This window comes from Candoia aspera, chromosome 8 (genome assembly GCF_035149785.1).
Source record: "Candoia aspera isolate rCanAsp1 chromosome 8, rCanAsp1.hap2, whole genome shotgun sequence".
NCBI classification, from domain to species: domain Eukaryota; kingdom Metazoa; phylum Chordata; class Lepidosauria; order Squamata; family Boidae; genus Candoia; species Candoia aspera.
Window position 1 is genome coordinate 359,360 of NC_086160.1, and position 17,164 is coordinate 376,523.

Genomic DNA, 17,164 nt, shown 5'->3' on the forward strand with positions numbered 1-17,164 from the left:
ACAGGCTTTGATACTGTAAGGATGGAAAACCCAGAGGCAATGGCCGATTGCATCTGGATGCTCCAACCTTACACAGGTCTGATGAAAAGGAATGTAAAGATTGAAGAGCAATAGGAGGTTGGGGGGACCTGCAGACCTGCAAGACAGCAGAAAAGTGATCAGACAGGGATTAGCACCTCTGGGATAAGCAGCACGAAAGCCCATTGAAAGAATGAACTACTGGTGCCCAGGGCACTAAACAGGAAAGTGGAGATCTGCAGGAAATGAAATTGAATCACGAAGAAGAGAAACTGAAGCAAAGGCGGGTTGTAGGACTAAGAGAGAACTGAACCTTTAAAGAAGGGATCTGAGCAAAGGGGAATTATTCATGGCTTTGAGAGCCAGTTTGGTCTAGCGGTCAAGGTTCTGGGCTAAAAACCAGGAGTCTGTGAGTTCTAGTGCCGCCTTAGGCCTGAAAGCCGGCCGGGTGACCTTGGGCCAGTCACTTTCTCTCAGCCCCACTTGGTGCAATGTAGACCAGCCTCCTCGTGGTGCACCCCGGGCAACATAACTTGTCACAGCTAAATAGTCCACACATCTCGCTGCTGGACCTCACAAGGAATTCCCAGCAAGAAAAAGCAGCATGAACACTGAACTGCTATGCCATACGATAAAAAAAATAAAATCAAGGCTTTAACAGAGCATGATGCTGATCTACTAAAAGAACTGCACATATCCCTCATGGCTTGTGTTGAAAGTTTCTGGATTTAGATTTTAAAGATCATGAACCTTACCGATACCATCCTTCTGGACCAGCTGCGGGACTGGAAGTGGAATGCACTGTTTTGCAGTGGTTCTCCTTTCTCTGTGGCCAGTACAAGTTGCTGTTGTTGGCCTAGACCCCTATAGTGTGGGGTTCCTCATGGTTTTGGTCTCTCGCTGCTCCTTAGGATCTGCACGAAACCACTGAGTGAGGTCATCCAACGGCACAGGATGTGGTATCATCCATATGCTGATGATACTCAGTTGTACATCTCACCAGGCAGGTGATGCTCTCTCAGTGCTGACCCAGCCAGCACTTGGAGGCTGAGGGTGGATGGGGAGGAACTGGCCCTGGCTCAACCCTAGCAAGATGGAGTGGCTTTGGGGTTTGGGACCCAGCACCTCCCCAGACAGAGCTGGTGTACAATTTGCCACTCCCGCTCAAGGAGCAGGTGGTAGCTGGGGGGGGAGGGGCTTTGCACAGATACGTCTGGCACGCCAATTATGCCGATTTCTGGAGAGTTAAGCCTTGCTCTTGGTCACTCATGCCTTGGTCATTTCCCACTTGGACTATTGCAACACACTCTACATGGGGCTGCCCTTGTAGACCACCCAGAAGTTACAACTGGTTCAGAATGTGGCAGCACCCACTGTGCTGGATATCCTTTGACTTGTACATGTCAGCACCACCGTTGCATGAGCTGCACTGGCTTCCAGATTCTTTCTGGGTGTAACGCAAGGTGCTGGCTACCACCTTTAAAGCCTACATGGCACGGGACCAGGTTATTTGCAGGACCACCTTTCCCTGAGTTATCTGCTCACCCCACCCAGCTGGATAAAGCAGGCACACAGCCAGATCCCTTCCCTCAGATGTTCCATCTGGTGGGACCTAGGGAGCATGCCTTTTCCACAGCAACCCCCGACCTGCGATCAGAAAGCCCCCCCCAACCTCCTGGAAAGCTGTAAAAGGCTGGCTTTGCCCCCAGGCGCTGGGATAGTAAGGTTGGAGCCTGGGGATTGCCTAAAGGAATGGATGCGGATGATGGATTAGGCACCTGGTTTCCTTGTTTTTTATGGTGTTATGACTGTTGTTGTTAGCCACCCAGAAGGCGGGTGGCCATAGAAGCCTTTTTAAAAAATGGCGAGTGAGCGGGTGAGGAATTTCGTGAGGAGGAGACCTGTTGAGCAGCGGAAAAGCCTGCCTGTGGAAGCGGTGGGTGCTGGGATGGCCAGACGATGCCCGCAGTAGGCCGGGGGCTGGAGGAGGCGGCCCCCAGGCCCCCGCCAGCCCTAAGGCTCCACGAGAAAGCAGCGCCCATCGGTGGGGCGCTAAAGAATGCACGTTTCCCACGTTCCCCAAAAAAGCCCTCAAACGTCTGGGGTTTCTCTCCAAACCGCCGCCTTCCGCAGCCGCGCCGGTCCGCTCACGCACGCTCCGGGCCGAGGGTCGCCCCCGCCCAGTCAAGGCGGAGAGGCCCGGCCGTCGGGACCTTGGGCTGGCCGCGCCGAGGCGGAGCAGCACGGCCCAAGCCTGCCGGGGGGCGCGCCCGAGTGCTCCGAGTCCCGCTCCGCAGCAGCGCCCGGCAGTCGCACGGGCGGCCGGGGTCCCTGGGGCGCCCAGGCTGAAGGCTCGTCCCTCCCCTCTGAGGGGCCAGGCGGCGTCGCAAGGGTGCGCCCCCCCCCCCCGACGCTACATCGACGAGCACCGCGGCGCTTTGCCCTCCCGGGAACGGACCGAGGCCTGCAGCCCCGCCCTCCAGGCCGCCCCGCCCGTCCAGCTCGGTTCTTCCGCCCGGACCGCCTTTGGCCGGGAGGGACGCCCGGCCGCGGCTCCGCCCCGAGGGCCTCCCCGCCCGCCGTCCCGCGTCCGCGCAGGGAGACGGAGGAGGCGAGGGCGCGGCGCGTGGGGCTTCCACGGGCGCCGCTGCGGTGAGTCTCGGCAGGGGCGAGGCGGGAAGCCGGGCGGGGCGGGGCCGGGCGCTGAGGGGAGGCCCGGCGGGGCCCGGAGGAAAGGGGCGCCCCGGCAGGCCGCGCCTCCCCGCCTCCTCGGCCGCCGGAGCGCCGCAGCTCGCGCTCCTCTTCCCGGCCAGCGCGTTTCCTTGTATCTCGGGGTCTAATTTCGCCCTTCCGGAAAGTTAAGTGCCCGTGTCGGCTAAAGGGGGTCAGAGGGGGTGGGCGCTTGACCGGCCTTGGGGCCGCAGCGGCTTTAAGCTTGTCCCCCCTTGGAAAAGGTAAACAGCCTCCCCCTTTCAGGAAGGTTGCCCCTGTCCTGCTCCCCCCGGACGAGTCCCACCCCGCCCCTCCATAATTTCATAGCTTGGCTGGTATTATGCAGAGGTAATTGAACGGCCGATATCTTTAACCTTTTTTTCCCATTCAATCGTGTCCGACGCTCAGAGACTGCCTGGACCAGTCCCTGCAGTTTCATTTGCAGGTTTTTTAAAAGTGGCTTGCCATTGCCTCCTCTCTAGGGCCAAGAGAGAGCGACAGGCCCAAGGTCAGCCAGCTGGCTTCGTGCCCAGGGCCGGACTAGAACTCACCGTCTCCCGTTTCTAGCCCAGTGCCTTAACCACCAAACTAGTTCTTTCTAGCTTTAATACGTAACTGCAATTAATTGGCTCTAATGAGACCATGAAATTAATTTGAAAACAAATGATTATTTATTTATTATTCGCATTTCTATTACCCCCCATCCCCCACCAAGAGGAGGGGAGATGGGCGGTAATAGAAATGATCAAAGTGCCAATAGCCAATTCCAGCGTACCGAGATCCACCTCAGTTCTGCGTATTTAAAACTGTTCGAGCAAAGGGTGACCCAGCAGGCCTGCCCTGACAGCTGGGCCGACTCTTTAGGCCTCCTGACTTTGACGGACGTTGACAGTCCTTGGCAGAGAAGAGCAGCTGATTAGCTGCCCAGTGCCTCTGCCCGGGGTGAGGGGGGCAGCCACTCCGCTTAGACGGGGAAGGCAAACCTCTTCCTCTCACAAATGCAGGCCAGGGGCCTGAAGGGCCTTGTCTGAGCGCACGCCTTAAAAGGGCCGGCAGTCAAGCTTCACACACACAAAGTAAACCTACAACACCCTTGGCTGAGCGGGGATGTTCTGGAAGAGCTTTTCTGGTGTCATCTGCCTCATCTTTGCTCAAGAAGGAGCTGCGAGGAAACACTTCTGGGCCTGGACATGGAGGGGAATTGCGGGGTGTTTATGTGGGCTTTGCATGGGTGATCCGGACATGCCTTCCCCAGCTGAGCTCCGCAGCTCTCGGGAGCGTGAGGCCCTGGAGCCCTTCTGAGCAAGGGGCGGAACTGCCCTCTCTGCCTGGGCCGATTCTCCAGTTTTCTCACTATCTGGGCTGCCTTCCGATCAGCAGCAGAAGCTGGCTTGAGCACGACCCCCTCCGGGCACCCCTTGCGCTCAGCTGGGAAGGCCGCAGATAAAAACAGTGCAGAAATGGAAGCCAAAGGCTCAAGATCCCCTGCGCCTGAGAAAGCGGGAGCAAAAAACCGCACAAAGGCTTTTAGGGACGTTTTCTCCCCTTCCCTTCCACTTGTTTCCCCGGCCACCAACCTAAATATTTGTACTTTACACTGAAGGGGATTGCTGGTATCAGAGTCATTTCATCTGTTATTTTTTATGGCGCTCATAACTGTTTCCCTCTTTTCTTAGAAACCATATTCCATTTTCCAAACATCTAAATTTCCCAGTCTCAAAGTAAAATGTATTCCAAAATGTATCCAACCAATGCAGTTTTTAAATCTTTAAAGAATAATTTTTTAAAAAATTAAAAAGTACAAACAAACACGAACTAAGAAGAAGGGGAAAAAAGACTCCAACAGACAACCAAAGCTAAAGCAGAGGCCCAGAGATGAATCTGAAACTGGGGGAAATTATATGCATCTTTCCCAATGGATAATTGCAGTTAAAACTATCAGAAGTGGCCTGGACCATCTTGTATCAAAATCAAGAATAAGTTTACGTTTCCTACTTGAGAGGCTGGTTGGCAAGTATGTTCAGTAAGTCCTTACTAAGGCACAAAGAGATGGTGCCTGCTTTGCTCCAGACTAACCAGACTCTCAAATCCATGAAATGAGCATAGGGTTGGGAGTTTCTGGCCAATCTGAAACACCTACGAGTAGCAGAAAGATTCTGCCTCCTCCTCCTATGATCCCTTTAATAGGTTCAGAATTCCTAATAGCACAAGAAAAAGGTTATCAAGCCAAATTAAAAAGAGAAGGAGAAAGAATGATCACAGGATAATTTTGACCAATGTAATGCTCAGCTATTCAGAATAATATGTGATTTAGGGAGATAAATAAAATATGCCAATCTAGGCAATAAACATGGAGGAAACCCATAATACATTAGCAGCTGCTTCGGGCGTTTCCTGGAAACTCTGCAAAACTTTCTCAGGTTCTAAAACATTTATTAAAAAATTGATAATACCAGAAATTTGATGGCTGTATATAAACTGAGCCTGTCCTGGGGTTGCAATAGTTGGAATAGCAAGCTGTAAATTTCAGCCAAAGTTACTGTTAAAATCTTAGCATCCGTGTTGATCAAAGCAGTAGGTCTATAATTGGAAGAAATAGTGATCTTTATTTTGCTTAGAAAGAGCTATAACACTTTCCTCCTTCCCTTTTTATTTGGAAAAGCTTCAAGGTGTACCTTCAAGATTGTCACGAACCTGCCTGAGTAACTTCTTTAGGAGCGCTATGTGCACAACGTAGCTTAACTCCAGCAAAGCAGTTTAAAAACATTGCTTGATGACTAGCCAACTGGTTAGGCGTGGGCTGAAGGACGCTGTTTCTTGAGGGCTCTGCTGAAGAGCCATGCTGAAACACGGCATCCCAGAAGGTCATAGACCGGCACATCTTCATACATTATTTGGTTTCTCATGGTGGCCAGCAAGATGTCTTTGGGATGCTCCCAAGCAGGAGATACCCTTGCCCCCCTCCCCTGCAACTGCTACCAGAAGTAATGTGCTGAGCCTTCAAGACCGACAGCCTCTCTGGGCCTGACAAATGGCTGCACTTTTCTAGTTTCAGTTATAAAAAGCCCATTGGGCAAATCTGAGGGTCATGGGGACTTGATTTAAGTCCAGTGTTCTACGGGTGTAAAAGCTGCCTTACTGGCAAATGCTGTCCAAGGAAAAGGTTTCCCCAAGTCTCTTTTCCAAGGTGTGTTCTCATGGCAAGAATTCCACAAGCTCCTGAGCACTGCCAAACGTGACACACCGGGCTTCTCTGAGCAGCTTGACAACTGGGCCGGCGGAGCAGTGTGCCACCCTCTACCTCAGCTGCTGTCCTCCTTAGGATCCTCTGGATTGTGGAAATCTCTGTCCTTCCAGTTGGCTGTTAATAAAGCTTGAATCTCTTTTGACTGACTTTTGTAGAAACCATGATGGATGAACCAGATTTTGAAGAACTGTTGGCGAGAGCAAAAGCTGGAGACCCCAAATCCCAGACAGAGGTTATTTTGCATGCTTTGTTACTATCCTTACCTTTTTTTAATTAAAGATTTTAAAGAATATAGACAAGGAGAGATAGAAGACCTGTAAAAGGAGTACAACAGTAAAAAAACAGTAAAATACAACTGAGTCAACAAGGGCTCTTAAAGGTCACGGAGATTAGAGCCTTCCGATATATCATTACTCACTTCTGAAGCTATAAAAGGTGTCACCCTTACTGATTCTTGTGCTGGGCCGTGCCATGCTGGAGTCCTTTATAAAGATACCGGGTTCCAGGCATGGCTGGATATTGCCTCCAGACCTCCCTCCCTCAGCCACTCGAGCCGAGGGTGCTGCAGCTGGGGGCTCAGGAAATTCCCCCCTGAAATAAAGATGTTCTGCTCAACATTCTGCTGTGCTAGCTGGTGGACGCGGGTTGAGCCAGGCAAACCCAGCTTCAAGTCCATCCTTGGCCGTAGAAGTGTGGGTGGGTGGCTGGCTTTGGGTCAGTCATTCTCACTTGGTTCACAGGGCAGTTGCTGGCGGTAGAAGGAAGGATGGGGCGGGGTAGCCACACTGAACTCCTGGGGGAAAGGTGGAGTGTAAGTTGAACCAATAGGTTTCTCGAGCTTCCCTTTTTACTACAAACATCTGCTGTTTGGAGGGCTGCTCCCCTTGTGCCCAATGCTCTCTGGGATGCGTGTCCTTCCCTGCTGAGGAATTGTGCTCTCTGGCAAGGATTTTGCCTGGACACAGCAGAGGAAAAGAGGCTTGAACATGGCGCACAAATGTGGAAGGATGTGTCACATAAACCTGTTTTTTTTTTAATTAACCTGCCCATTGACATCTGCAAGGTGAGGGTCATGCTCCCTTGCCATCTTTCCATAAACCTCTGTGCAGCTGACATTTATAGTTTGGTTTAAGAACAAAAAACAAACCAAATAGTTTGGTTTAAGAACAAATAAAAATGAAATGCAGAAAAACATGAAATTGAAATTACAAGATCCAAAGTTTAAGAATACTAGCAAGGGATAACAGTCATCTTCTCTGAAATAAGTTCATAATCTCACAGAATCAAGAGAGTTACTCCACTGGCTTCTTTCAAACTCAATGCCTTTTAAAAAGAGGGCTGTAGACAGACAGGTAGCCCACTGGGAAGTGGCTGAGGATGACCCTTTTGCCTCTCTTTCCACCCTTGCAAGCCAAAAAAGATGAAGCCCCCCTTCAGCCCTTTTTGCTGCCCTCTGGATGGTCAAGAACCGGAAGGGCAACTTCTGCCCCCCCTTTGCCCCCCCCGCTGCCATTTCTCCCCCTTGCTGATGGAGGCCTGTTGGCTTACTCCTGCTTTTCCTACATCAGCTGTTAAAACAGGCGTGGGTGTGAGCCTGCTTGGCTTTTTTAAAAGTGACCCAAATCTTGCTGGGATGAAAGGGGAACTAACATCTGCTGCACACATTTTGGAGCGTGCAGGTCCATAATGGGTTCCACTGGAAGTACAGCAGTTCTGTAATAAAAGAGCGGCTCGGCTCTCGGTCGGTCCGTCTGCTGTGGATGCAGGGGATGGCTGGCCAAATGAAGGAGATCCTTATTCTTCTCTCTTTGGTAGGTGGGGAAACACTACTTGAAGCTGGCAGAGGAGCAGGACGAAGAGCTGAACAGCTGCAGTGCAGTTGAGTGGTTGATCCTGGCCGCCAAACAGGGACAAAGGGAAGCACTCAAAATGCTGCGTAGCTGTTTGGCAGAAAGAAAAGGTAAAGTGATGCTTTTATTAATACTTCAGCAGGATTTAAAGCAGGATAGTAAACTTAAAAACAGGAAGGCGGGCTCCAGGTGGATATCAGAAACAGAGGGAGCCAGTGGCCCGGAGAGGCCCTTCGGCGGAGGGTTCCCAGCAAAGGCAGGACAGCCCTTCTCCTGGGAGGCTTGAATCTGATTCTGCCCTGAGTCCCTGCCCTCCCCCTCCCCCCACCCCATTTTAAAACCTACGTCAGTCCAACCCCTCTGGGTATCTGAGGAAGGGAGCTGCAGCTTCTGCCTTTCAGTAAAACGGGTTTGTCGGAAAAGGGGCCACCAGGTCCCTCCTGACTTTGATTTTGAGAGCTGCCAGGGTAGCAGTGGACCCGCCTCACCTGCAGCGAACTCCTGCATCCTCACACCCCCTTCGGGCACCATCCAGCTCAGATTTTCGGGCGCCTGCTGGAGAAACAGTGAATGACTGAGCATGAGAGGTTCCTTCATCTCCAGAAAAACAGTAGTCATTTTTTAAAAATGCAACCAGCGCAACCTTTTAGAAGGGGGGACAGTTCCCTGACCGTAATAATGATGTGTCAGTTTTGTCTTCTCTTGTGTTCATTTGTTTCCATCTCGTCTAGGGAGAAATTGGCAGATACCTGTGAAGTTTTCACTGTAAAATAGGTGGGAGTTCATGGCTACCATGGCAGCCATGGGCCTGTCCCAGATCATTAGATTATTCGGGACCCGACTCGAGGCAGTGGTCACACCGCGGACTTGGTAAGAAAACCAAGAGCAGTGGCAATGTGATCTGAGGGGAGAGTTAGATCTGTCCCCGTTGTCATGGTCAGACCACACCCTGGTGACCCTGAGATTCTTTTGTGCAGCCCCACTCCACAGGGAGGCAGGACCCATTCGATTGGTCCACCCCCAGCGAATGATGGATGCAGCAGGGTTTCAGAGGGAGCTGGGGGTTATTCCCGAGGACCAGCGGAGGTCCTAGCCATGGCCTGGAATAGGGCCGTGGCCGGGGACTTGGACAGGATCGCGCCTGTGCGACCTCTCTTGCCTCGTTTGACCCGTCACTCCCCGTGATTTACAGAGGAGTTGAGGGTTATGAAGAGGGTTAGACGTCTCGAGCAGCGCTGGTGGAAGACGAAGACTGAATCCGACCGAACACAAGCTAGAGCCACTATTAAGGCCTACCTTGTGGCGGTAAGAGCGGTGAAACGTGAGTGTTTTTCTGCTCTTATTGCATCCACAGAATGCCGCCTGACAGATCTGTTTAAGATTGCTCGATCTCTTCTGGGTCAGGTAGATTCAGGGACCCACTTACAGGGCTGTTCAGAAGAGTTTTCAAAGCGTCTGCAGGATAAAATCGCTCAGATCCATTCTAAGTTGGACTCTAAGCATGAAGCGGAGTCTGGGGAGATGCCAGGGGAATGTACTTACCCTGTTATCTGGGAACGGTTTGATCCTGTTGGGCCTGAGGAAGTGGACAGGATCCTCCGGACTGTGAATGCAACCACATGTCAGCTTGACCCATGCCCTTCCTGGCTGAAAATGTAAAGGGGGAGTTGCAGCTATGTGCCTATTTGTCAAAAAAGTTTAGTGAAACAGAACGCAGGTGGCATGTTTGGGAAAAGGGAGCATTTGCCATGCACTGGGCTCTGTTAATGTGGAGACACCTATTGGAGGGCGCTGCACAACCTTTGAAGTGTGGACTGATCATAAGAATTTGGAAGCCTTAAAAACAAGGCGGCGACTAACTGCCAAGCAAATACGGTGGGCACAGTTTTTCAGCAGATTCAATTTCACTTTGAAGTATCTCCCTGGGAGAAAAAGTTTTTTGGCAGATGCTCTGTCACGCCTTCCCCAACATAATAGCCCAAACGAAGAGGTAGTAGACACTGTATTTCCTAAGCAACAACTGGGCTTGGTAGTTACAAGGAGGCAGGCAAAGGAGACAACGAAACAGAAAGTGTCTGGTGACTTAAAACAGAACCTAATTAAGGAGCTTCAGAACGATCCCTGGCTGCGCACTAATAAAGATTCCCTTACAGAAAGAGAAGAACTCTGGTGGTTGGAAAATAAGATTTATGTACCTGCAACCTTTCAAAGGGAGATACTGTTACGCAGCCACAGTGCCAAGTCAGCTGGGCATTTTGGACTGGTAAAGACTTTGCATTTAATTTGCAAGTGGAATGTTAGAATGTCGAAATCTCGTGAGCAATAACAAGAGATGGCTTCTGTAGCTCTTGAAGAATTAACTGACACAGAACAGCCATCTCGCTCTGACCTGTAGTTGGGAGAGTCGAATCTAATGTTTGGTTTCCCCCCTCTCTTCTCAAGGCATCACGTCAGAAAATGTGCAAGAGGTGAAGAGATTACTGTCTGAGACTGATTTGGAAAGGGCCGTGAGAAAAGCTGCTTTAGTCATCTACTGGAAATTAAATCCAAAGAAGAAAAAGGAATTGGCTGTTTCGGAACTATTAGAAAACGTCGGTGAAGTGGACCGTGAAGGTTTGTATCTTTTATTGCACACTAAAGATGTACCAAACTTGAACAGCCGCCTGGAAAGATAACATTGCCTGATTGCATCTTCAGTAGAGGGACGTAATTAGTCTTGACTGGACTAAGGAAATCTCTTGCCCTGAAAGTCACAACCGTCTTTTTAAAGAACAGAGACGGCACGTCTCCCACAGGCCTCTTCAGCTGCAGCCACGAGAGGGGAGCCACCCCCATCGCAGCATCAGGGCTACCGTGCTCTTCCCTCCACCCTGGGATGGGAGAGCAACTAGCACAGAGTCACCCCCCCAAAGTGGGTGATCGGGTGGAGATTCCCAGTCTGGGAGATCCGCACGGATCTGGAGGGCGATGGACGCCACTGAGGTGTGGAGGAGACCACTTCGCTCTTTGTCTCGGGTTATGTGGCTGTCACAGGATCGTGCCTTGCGGGGCTCGGCAGGGCCACAACTAAGTGGGGGCAAGTGGGGCACATGCCCCGGGCGCTGCACGAGGGGGGCGCCAAAATGGGCGCGGAATCCATGTTTGCCCTGGGTGACACAGACCCTAGTTGCGGCCCTGGGGCTCGGCTCCCTTCTGGCCAGGTGAAGTGTATCATCTTGTGTTAGGGGGAGTGCTGAAGTGCTCCCTTTTCCACACATGCTTCCGAAAGACAGAAGGGCCAAGCTGCAAGGAAGCCTGTCACAGTGTGTAGACGCCACAATCCCAGCTTAATTGATATCAAGGCGATTCCTATTCTTCCAAACGCTTCCTGCTGCTCTAGTGTTTGTGGCAGCAGAAACGACTGGGCCAGCTGTCTGTCTGCAGTCATTTTCAGCTAATTGCACAGCCTTGTGGATTTTTGAACGTAGTTGCCTAACACCAGCGGGGCCGTCGCTCTGGCCTCTCCCCCACTGTGGGTCAGCCTGGAGGAAGGGTGCTCTCCTCTGGACCTGGCTGGGTGAGTTCAGGAGCCGGACCTGACCAGCTGTGCCTGGCCAGATCTCAGGGCAGCGCCTGGCAGGCCTCAGCCTCAGCCCCTTGAACATGGGGGGGCTTCAACTCCACACATGCCGGCTGGGCAGTTCTGGGGGTTGAAGTCCATCCATCCAAAAAGCTGAGGAGTGTTGGCTTAGACGACCGCAGAGCCTGCAAATTAGTGGGGTTCCTGACCGTGTGGGAAGGAGGGGGCAGAGTCTCCTGCAGTTTGGGGGCTTTCTATGTTTGTGGGTTCCCGGGAGCACTGTTTATTTGTTTGTGCCCTGCTCCCGATTAAAACACTTGTACAACATCTATTTCTGAGAACAGGCAAGGGGGACCAGCGCCCCGGGCCGCTTCCAAAGCCTGTCCAGAAGCAGAGGAGGATGCTGGAGAGGCTCGTCAGCAGCGAAGGTGAGGAGGACTGCCTGTGCGGGGCCGGGCCTCTCTTGGGATCCGGTTGCCCATGTCTGGCCCAGGAGAGACCCCTCTAGTGGTAGCCACTGCCTCTTTGGGGATGGGGCCAAGGAGACTCGTGGGATAAAGAGGGAAACGATGTAACTCTGGAATTGGGGTGGGAGCACAACGAACCACGGATAAAGCACTGCTCCTAGAAAGGTAGCAGGTGGCATGTGTGTGTTTACGTGTTATAAAAGTTGCAGAAATAGCAAAACGGAGGGTGATCTAAGAAAGTTCACACAATAATAATCCCATGGCTGTTCTTCAGCGCCGCCTTTTTCTTTGCTTTGCAGAAAAGGGCTAAGAGATGGGATCCCCTCAGGTGACCGTTGCCTCAATCATTTGGGAAATAATTGCGTGCATTTTATTTCTGCAGAAATCAGAGCCCATCAGCGTCCTGGTGACTCTTCAGAAGCGAAAGGAGAGACGCCGGGTGACGCCTGTGGCCTGGCTGGGGCGAGATCAGCAGATAGCCCCATGCACTGAGCTGCTGCTTCCCACCACTCCATGCCCCTCTGGGTGGGAAACCCTCAGTCTTAGCGGATACATGAGCCACTGGAGTCATTCATTAAACACAAGCATGCTTAATAAATAAAACCAACATTTCCCCACCCCTACCAGAGTTAGCACTTTAATCCAGCCCAGAAGGCTCTCTGAAAAAGGTGGACTAGCTTTTTCCAAGGAAGACCATGACATCCATTCACGTGTCTTGACTTTTATAACAAAAAGTTTTTAAAAAGCTGACATGCCACAAATACCCCAGTCTTGCCAGGTTATGGCCTTTGTCACAGTAAACGGTTGTCACTTTCTGCTGCAGATGCAGACTGGCTTGTCCCTTGGCTAAAATGTCTTGTGTTTAATGCTTGCAGCTAAGAATTATATTGCCTTGGATGATTTTGTTGAAATAACCAAGAAGTATGCCAAGGGCATCATCCCACCAAGCTTGGTCGTGCAGGACGACGACAACGACGAACTGACGGGGAAGAGTCCCGAGGAGCTTCCGCTCCGACAAAAGGTGAACGCTCGAAGGCCTCAAGGGAGGGTGGAGACGTCACACCGAGTGCTGAAATGGTTCCCAGATGGCCGCACTCGAAGGAGGGAAGTTCTCCTAGCAGCGAGAGCATTGGAGAGTGGGGTCAAGGACTGGGCGGGGGTGGGGGAGAGAGCCCCTTCGTTGGAAAGTCTCCGGAAGGGCTCGATTTCGAGCCGTGCAGGGGCTTGGACTGCCCAGCCTTGGGTGTTTAGGCTCTAGCCTGAGGATGCAAGTGCCAAAGCGTGCGGTTGGCCTTCTCAAGACTTCCCACCCCCACCCTTTTGGGGAAAAAGGGGAACAACTTGCTCTGCTGAAATTCAGCCTAGTGGCCTCTGATTTGTGGGTGAGTGTGGTCCTAAGGTTCCCGGGGAGCTGTGAGAGATCTGGTAACAGTTCGGACACACTTCCCCACTTTCGCTGTGCAGTAGATTGGGGAAAGCTACTGAACAGCAGTGGGGCCTTGGATGCAGCCTCCTTGCAGCTCTTCCCGGCTGGGCTTTTCCCAGCCTCCTGCTGCAGCTGTGGTAGATAGCTGCAGCCGGGCCTCTGTTTCCACGCTGCAGATGGATTTGCAGTCCGCCCGTTTCACTTCCAGCTCATTCACCTTCTAGATCTGAGGGGACAAAACGGGGGTGTTGACAGGTATCGATTAGCAGCTTGGTTTGTCTCCTATCCTAGTCGACCCACCAGCCTTTCCCCAAAGGGTCCTGCCATGGCAGCCTGGGGTTGCGCTTGAGTTTCTGGCTCACTTGGCAGCGGTGCTGGGCGAAGGCTCTGGGCTGACCCGCGCGGCCTCTCTTTCAGGTCATCAAGTATCCACTTCACGCCATCATGGAAATCAAAGAGCACCTGATAGAGGTGGCCTCGAAAGCAGGGATGCACTGGCTGTCCACGATCATTCCAACCCACCAGATCAATGCCCTCATCTTCTTCTTCATCCTCAGCAACCTCACTGTCACGTTCTTTGCGTTTTTCATCCCATTAGTGATTTTCTACCTCTCCTTCATCTCCATGGTGATTTGCACCCTGAAAGTCTTCCAAGATAGCAAAGCCTGGGAAAACTTCCGCACCCTCACAGAGCTGCTCCTTCGCTTTGAGCCGGGCCTGGACGTTGACGAGGCAGAGGCGAACTTTGGCTGGAATCACCTGGAGCCCTACGTCCACTTCCTGCTTTCAGTGTTCTTTGTCCTCTTCTCCTTCCCGGTGGCGAGCAAGGAGTGGATGCCCTGCTCGGAGCTGGCGACAGTTTCCATTTTCTTCACAGTGACCAGCTACCTGAGCTTGGGCACCAGCGCAGAGCCCTACACGCGAAGGGCCCTGCTGACTGAAGTGGCCGCAGGGGCCCTCTCTCTGCTGCAGGGGGCCCCTGACCACTGGGGCCGCGTGAAGGTCTTGGGTAAGACGTTTCACAGCCTTCCTCTCGGCAGCCTCTTGGTGCTGAACCTCAGCCTGCCGTGCCTGCTGTTCCTGTACCTGTATTACCTTTTCTATTGCATGGCCCGGCTGCGGAAGTTCAAGGGCTTCTATTGCTACTTGGTTCCTTACTTGGTCTGTTTCATGTGGTGCGAACTCTCCGTTGTGATTTTACAGGAATCGACCGGCCTTGGTCTCCTCCGTGCTTCGGTGGGTTACTTCTTGTTCTTGTTTGCGCTTCCTGTTTTACTGTTGGGCATTGCACTGATGTGTCTCTTCCACTTCCTCAGATGGTTCATAACGCTGGAGCTGATAAAGATTGTGGTAACTCTCCTCCTGTGTGCTATTCCTTTGCTTTTCCACTTGTGCACGAGGGCCAGGGTCTCTGCAGTTGAAGTGGTGAAATCCCTAACCAAGAGTTCGATTGTTAAACTTATTCTGGTGTGGCTTTCTGCTATTGTGTTGTTCTGCTGGTTTTACGTGTATCGCTCAGAGGGGATGAAAGTGTACAACTCGACGTTGACATGGAATCAGTATGGGTTTCTCTGTGGGCCCCGGGCATGGAAGGAAACCAACATGGCACGAACTCAGATTTTGTGCAGTCATCTGGAAGGCCATCGGGTGACGTGGACAGGGAGGTTCAAGTATGTTAGAGTGATCAGTATTGATAACAGTGCAGAATCAGCAGTAAACATGCTTCCCTATTTTCTTGCGGACTGGTTGAGATGTTTGTACGGAGAAACTTACCCAGCGTGTGACCCCAAAAACATGACCCTGGAGGAGGAGGAACTCTGCCGCCTGAAGTATTTGACCAAGCACGATTGCCACATAAAGAGGTTTGACCGGTATAAATTTGAAATAACTGTGGGCATGCCTTTCAGTGGTGGAAATGGACATAGGGCCGTGGAGGAGGAGGATGTCACCAAAGACATTGTGCTGAAGGCGAGCAATGAGTTTAAGCAAGTGCTGCTGAATCTCAGGCAGGGGAGTGTGGTGGAGTTCAGCACAATTCTGGAAGGCCGTCTGGGGAGCAAGTGGCCGGTCTTTGAGCTGAAGGCCCTCTCATGCTTGAACTGCATGTCAAAACTGTCCCCTGCAGGAAGGCATGTGAAAGTGGAGCATGACTGGAGGAACACAGTTCAAACAGCTTTCAGATTTGCCTTTAATTTTTTATTTTCCCCATTTTTGTCAGTTGCATATTAAGTTTCAAATATAACACCTGCTCTGACACAAATCACATCTGGCTTTCACAATCTGATTTGGTTTAACATGAATATTAATGGAATTTAGCACAGTGCAAAATGCGGTCCTCATAATTTCTGCATTGCACAGATATCTCTGTATTTAGAAAAACACCTAACTGCATATTAAAAGCAAAATCAGGATTTCCTAAAAGAACTGATTTACCAAACCAGAGATGCTAAAAACACTTTACTCTGCCTTCTGCCTGTATTTATTCTAGATAGTTGACGTAAACTTTATTTCAAAGATGATGACACAACTCTCAGTTGTGCAGCTGCAACATGCACAACATTGTCAAAATGATGGCATGTGACGATGTTACAACACAAATGCTCCAACTTACTGCTTGTGCCAGGATCTGTGACACAAGCACGTGAGTGTGGATGCGTCCCTACTGGCCTTTCTTTACTCCCCCTGTGGGCTGTAGAGAACTGTATAGGAAATATCTGCCAAATTATGGAATTGACATAAACAGAAGTGAGCTAATTCAGAGGCTCGGCTGGATGACTTTTCTGAGGAAGGGGGCCTGCAGTCACCGATTTTTTCGCAGGAAAGAGGGAAGAAAGGAAACAGTTTAAATGATAAACAAGATTGGTTAACTTGGAAATTCATTCTGGAAATGGTAATGAGCATCTGCTTATGAATCTGTCCTTATAACCATAAAATAAAGATTTAAAAATACAATGCACACTTTGCTGTCTTGTTTGTAGCCACTTTCCTTATATGCACACACTGCATTAACATGTTATACCAGATTCTGCATAATGTGTGGAATGTCCACTGAAGATTTTGTAGCACACCTTCCCTCGCTTTTGGGTCAAGTAAATTGCCCCCAGTCTTGGGCTAATGGAACCCCATTTCTCCTCCTGGAGGGTTTTACAAAGCCAAATTTAAATAGAGAGCCTTGCTCAATTAGTATGATTATGCCTAATTATTAGGCCTCCTCTGAGATTGGGAGGGCAGCTGTGCAAATCCAAGAAAGTTGCTGCCTTAAGGTATTCTCAGTGGATCCCTACGAACATCCAAACTGCTTGTTGCTCTTAGAATCCAGGTCACCAATTATATTTTAAGAGTTTCTCTTAAGTTTTTTCTCAAGAAAATGGTTTTCAGCTGTTATAGAGGATTAGTAAGCTCCTTGAAAACAGTGTGTTAATTACCAGATGTGACAATGGATTTTTAACAACACATTTGTCCAGATTAACCTCCTCATCATTTTTTGATTGGGTAATGATTGTAGGAATGTTATGTATATATCTTGAGTTCGGCAATACATTTTGCCACATGCCCCATGACGTCCTAATTGCAAGTATTAGTATTTTATTAGTTGCAGTCAATGACCAGCAAAATTTAAAAGAAAAAGTACAATCAAGAAATACAATAATAAACTACCAACTAACAAAATATATCACATAATAATACAGCATTCACTCTGCCATTACTGTATTAATGCATTTGTTACCTTACGGGGTGAGCCTAAAACATTTGAAATTATACGGTAAGAAATTATAAAATAAAAGTAAAAATATATATCCCCTGACAATTTATGAATTAAAATATTTCAAATTTAAAAGTACGTTTTAAAATAGGGAGTTATTTCTTTGTCTGGATTTGTCTTAT

The 17,164-nt window shown here is 50.3% G+C and overlaps 1 protein-coding gene across 1 annotated transcript; it reads left to right on the forward strand.

Annotated features, from left to right (window-relative positions):
• The first annotated feature begins 2,586 nt into the window (after window positions 1-2,586).
• Window positions 2,587-16,235, forward strand: WFS1 (wolframin ER transmembrane glycoprotein). The gene is made up of 7 exons (XM_063310774.1): window positions 2,587-2,670; window positions 6,133-6,209; window positions 7,793-7,937; window positions 10,270-10,440; window positions 11,731-11,814; window positions 12,729-12,874; window positions 13,697-16,235. Exons 2-7 carry the CDS (start codon window positions 6,138-6,140, stop codon window positions 15,506-15,508), a joined length of 2,430 nt encoding a protein of 809 aa, XP_063166844.1. The 5' UTR covers window positions 2,587-2,670; window positions 6,133-6,137; the 3' UTR covers window positions 15,509-16,235.
• Window positions 16,236-17,164: the final 929 nt, after the last annotated feature.

Coding starts and splice junctions, on each gene's coding strand:
- WFS1 (XM_063310774.1), top strand. CDS start 6,138: ATGATGGATGAACCAGATTTTGAAGAACTGTTGGCGAGAGCAAAAGCT. Junction 6,210..7,792: donor ACCCCAAATCCCAGACAGAG/GTTATTTTGCAT, acceptor TCTCTTTGGTAG/GTGGGGAAACACTACTTGAA. Junction 7,938..10,269: donor CTGTTTGGCAGAAAGAAAAG/GTAAAGTGATGC, acceptor TCTCTTCTCAAG/GCATCACGTCAGAAAATGTG.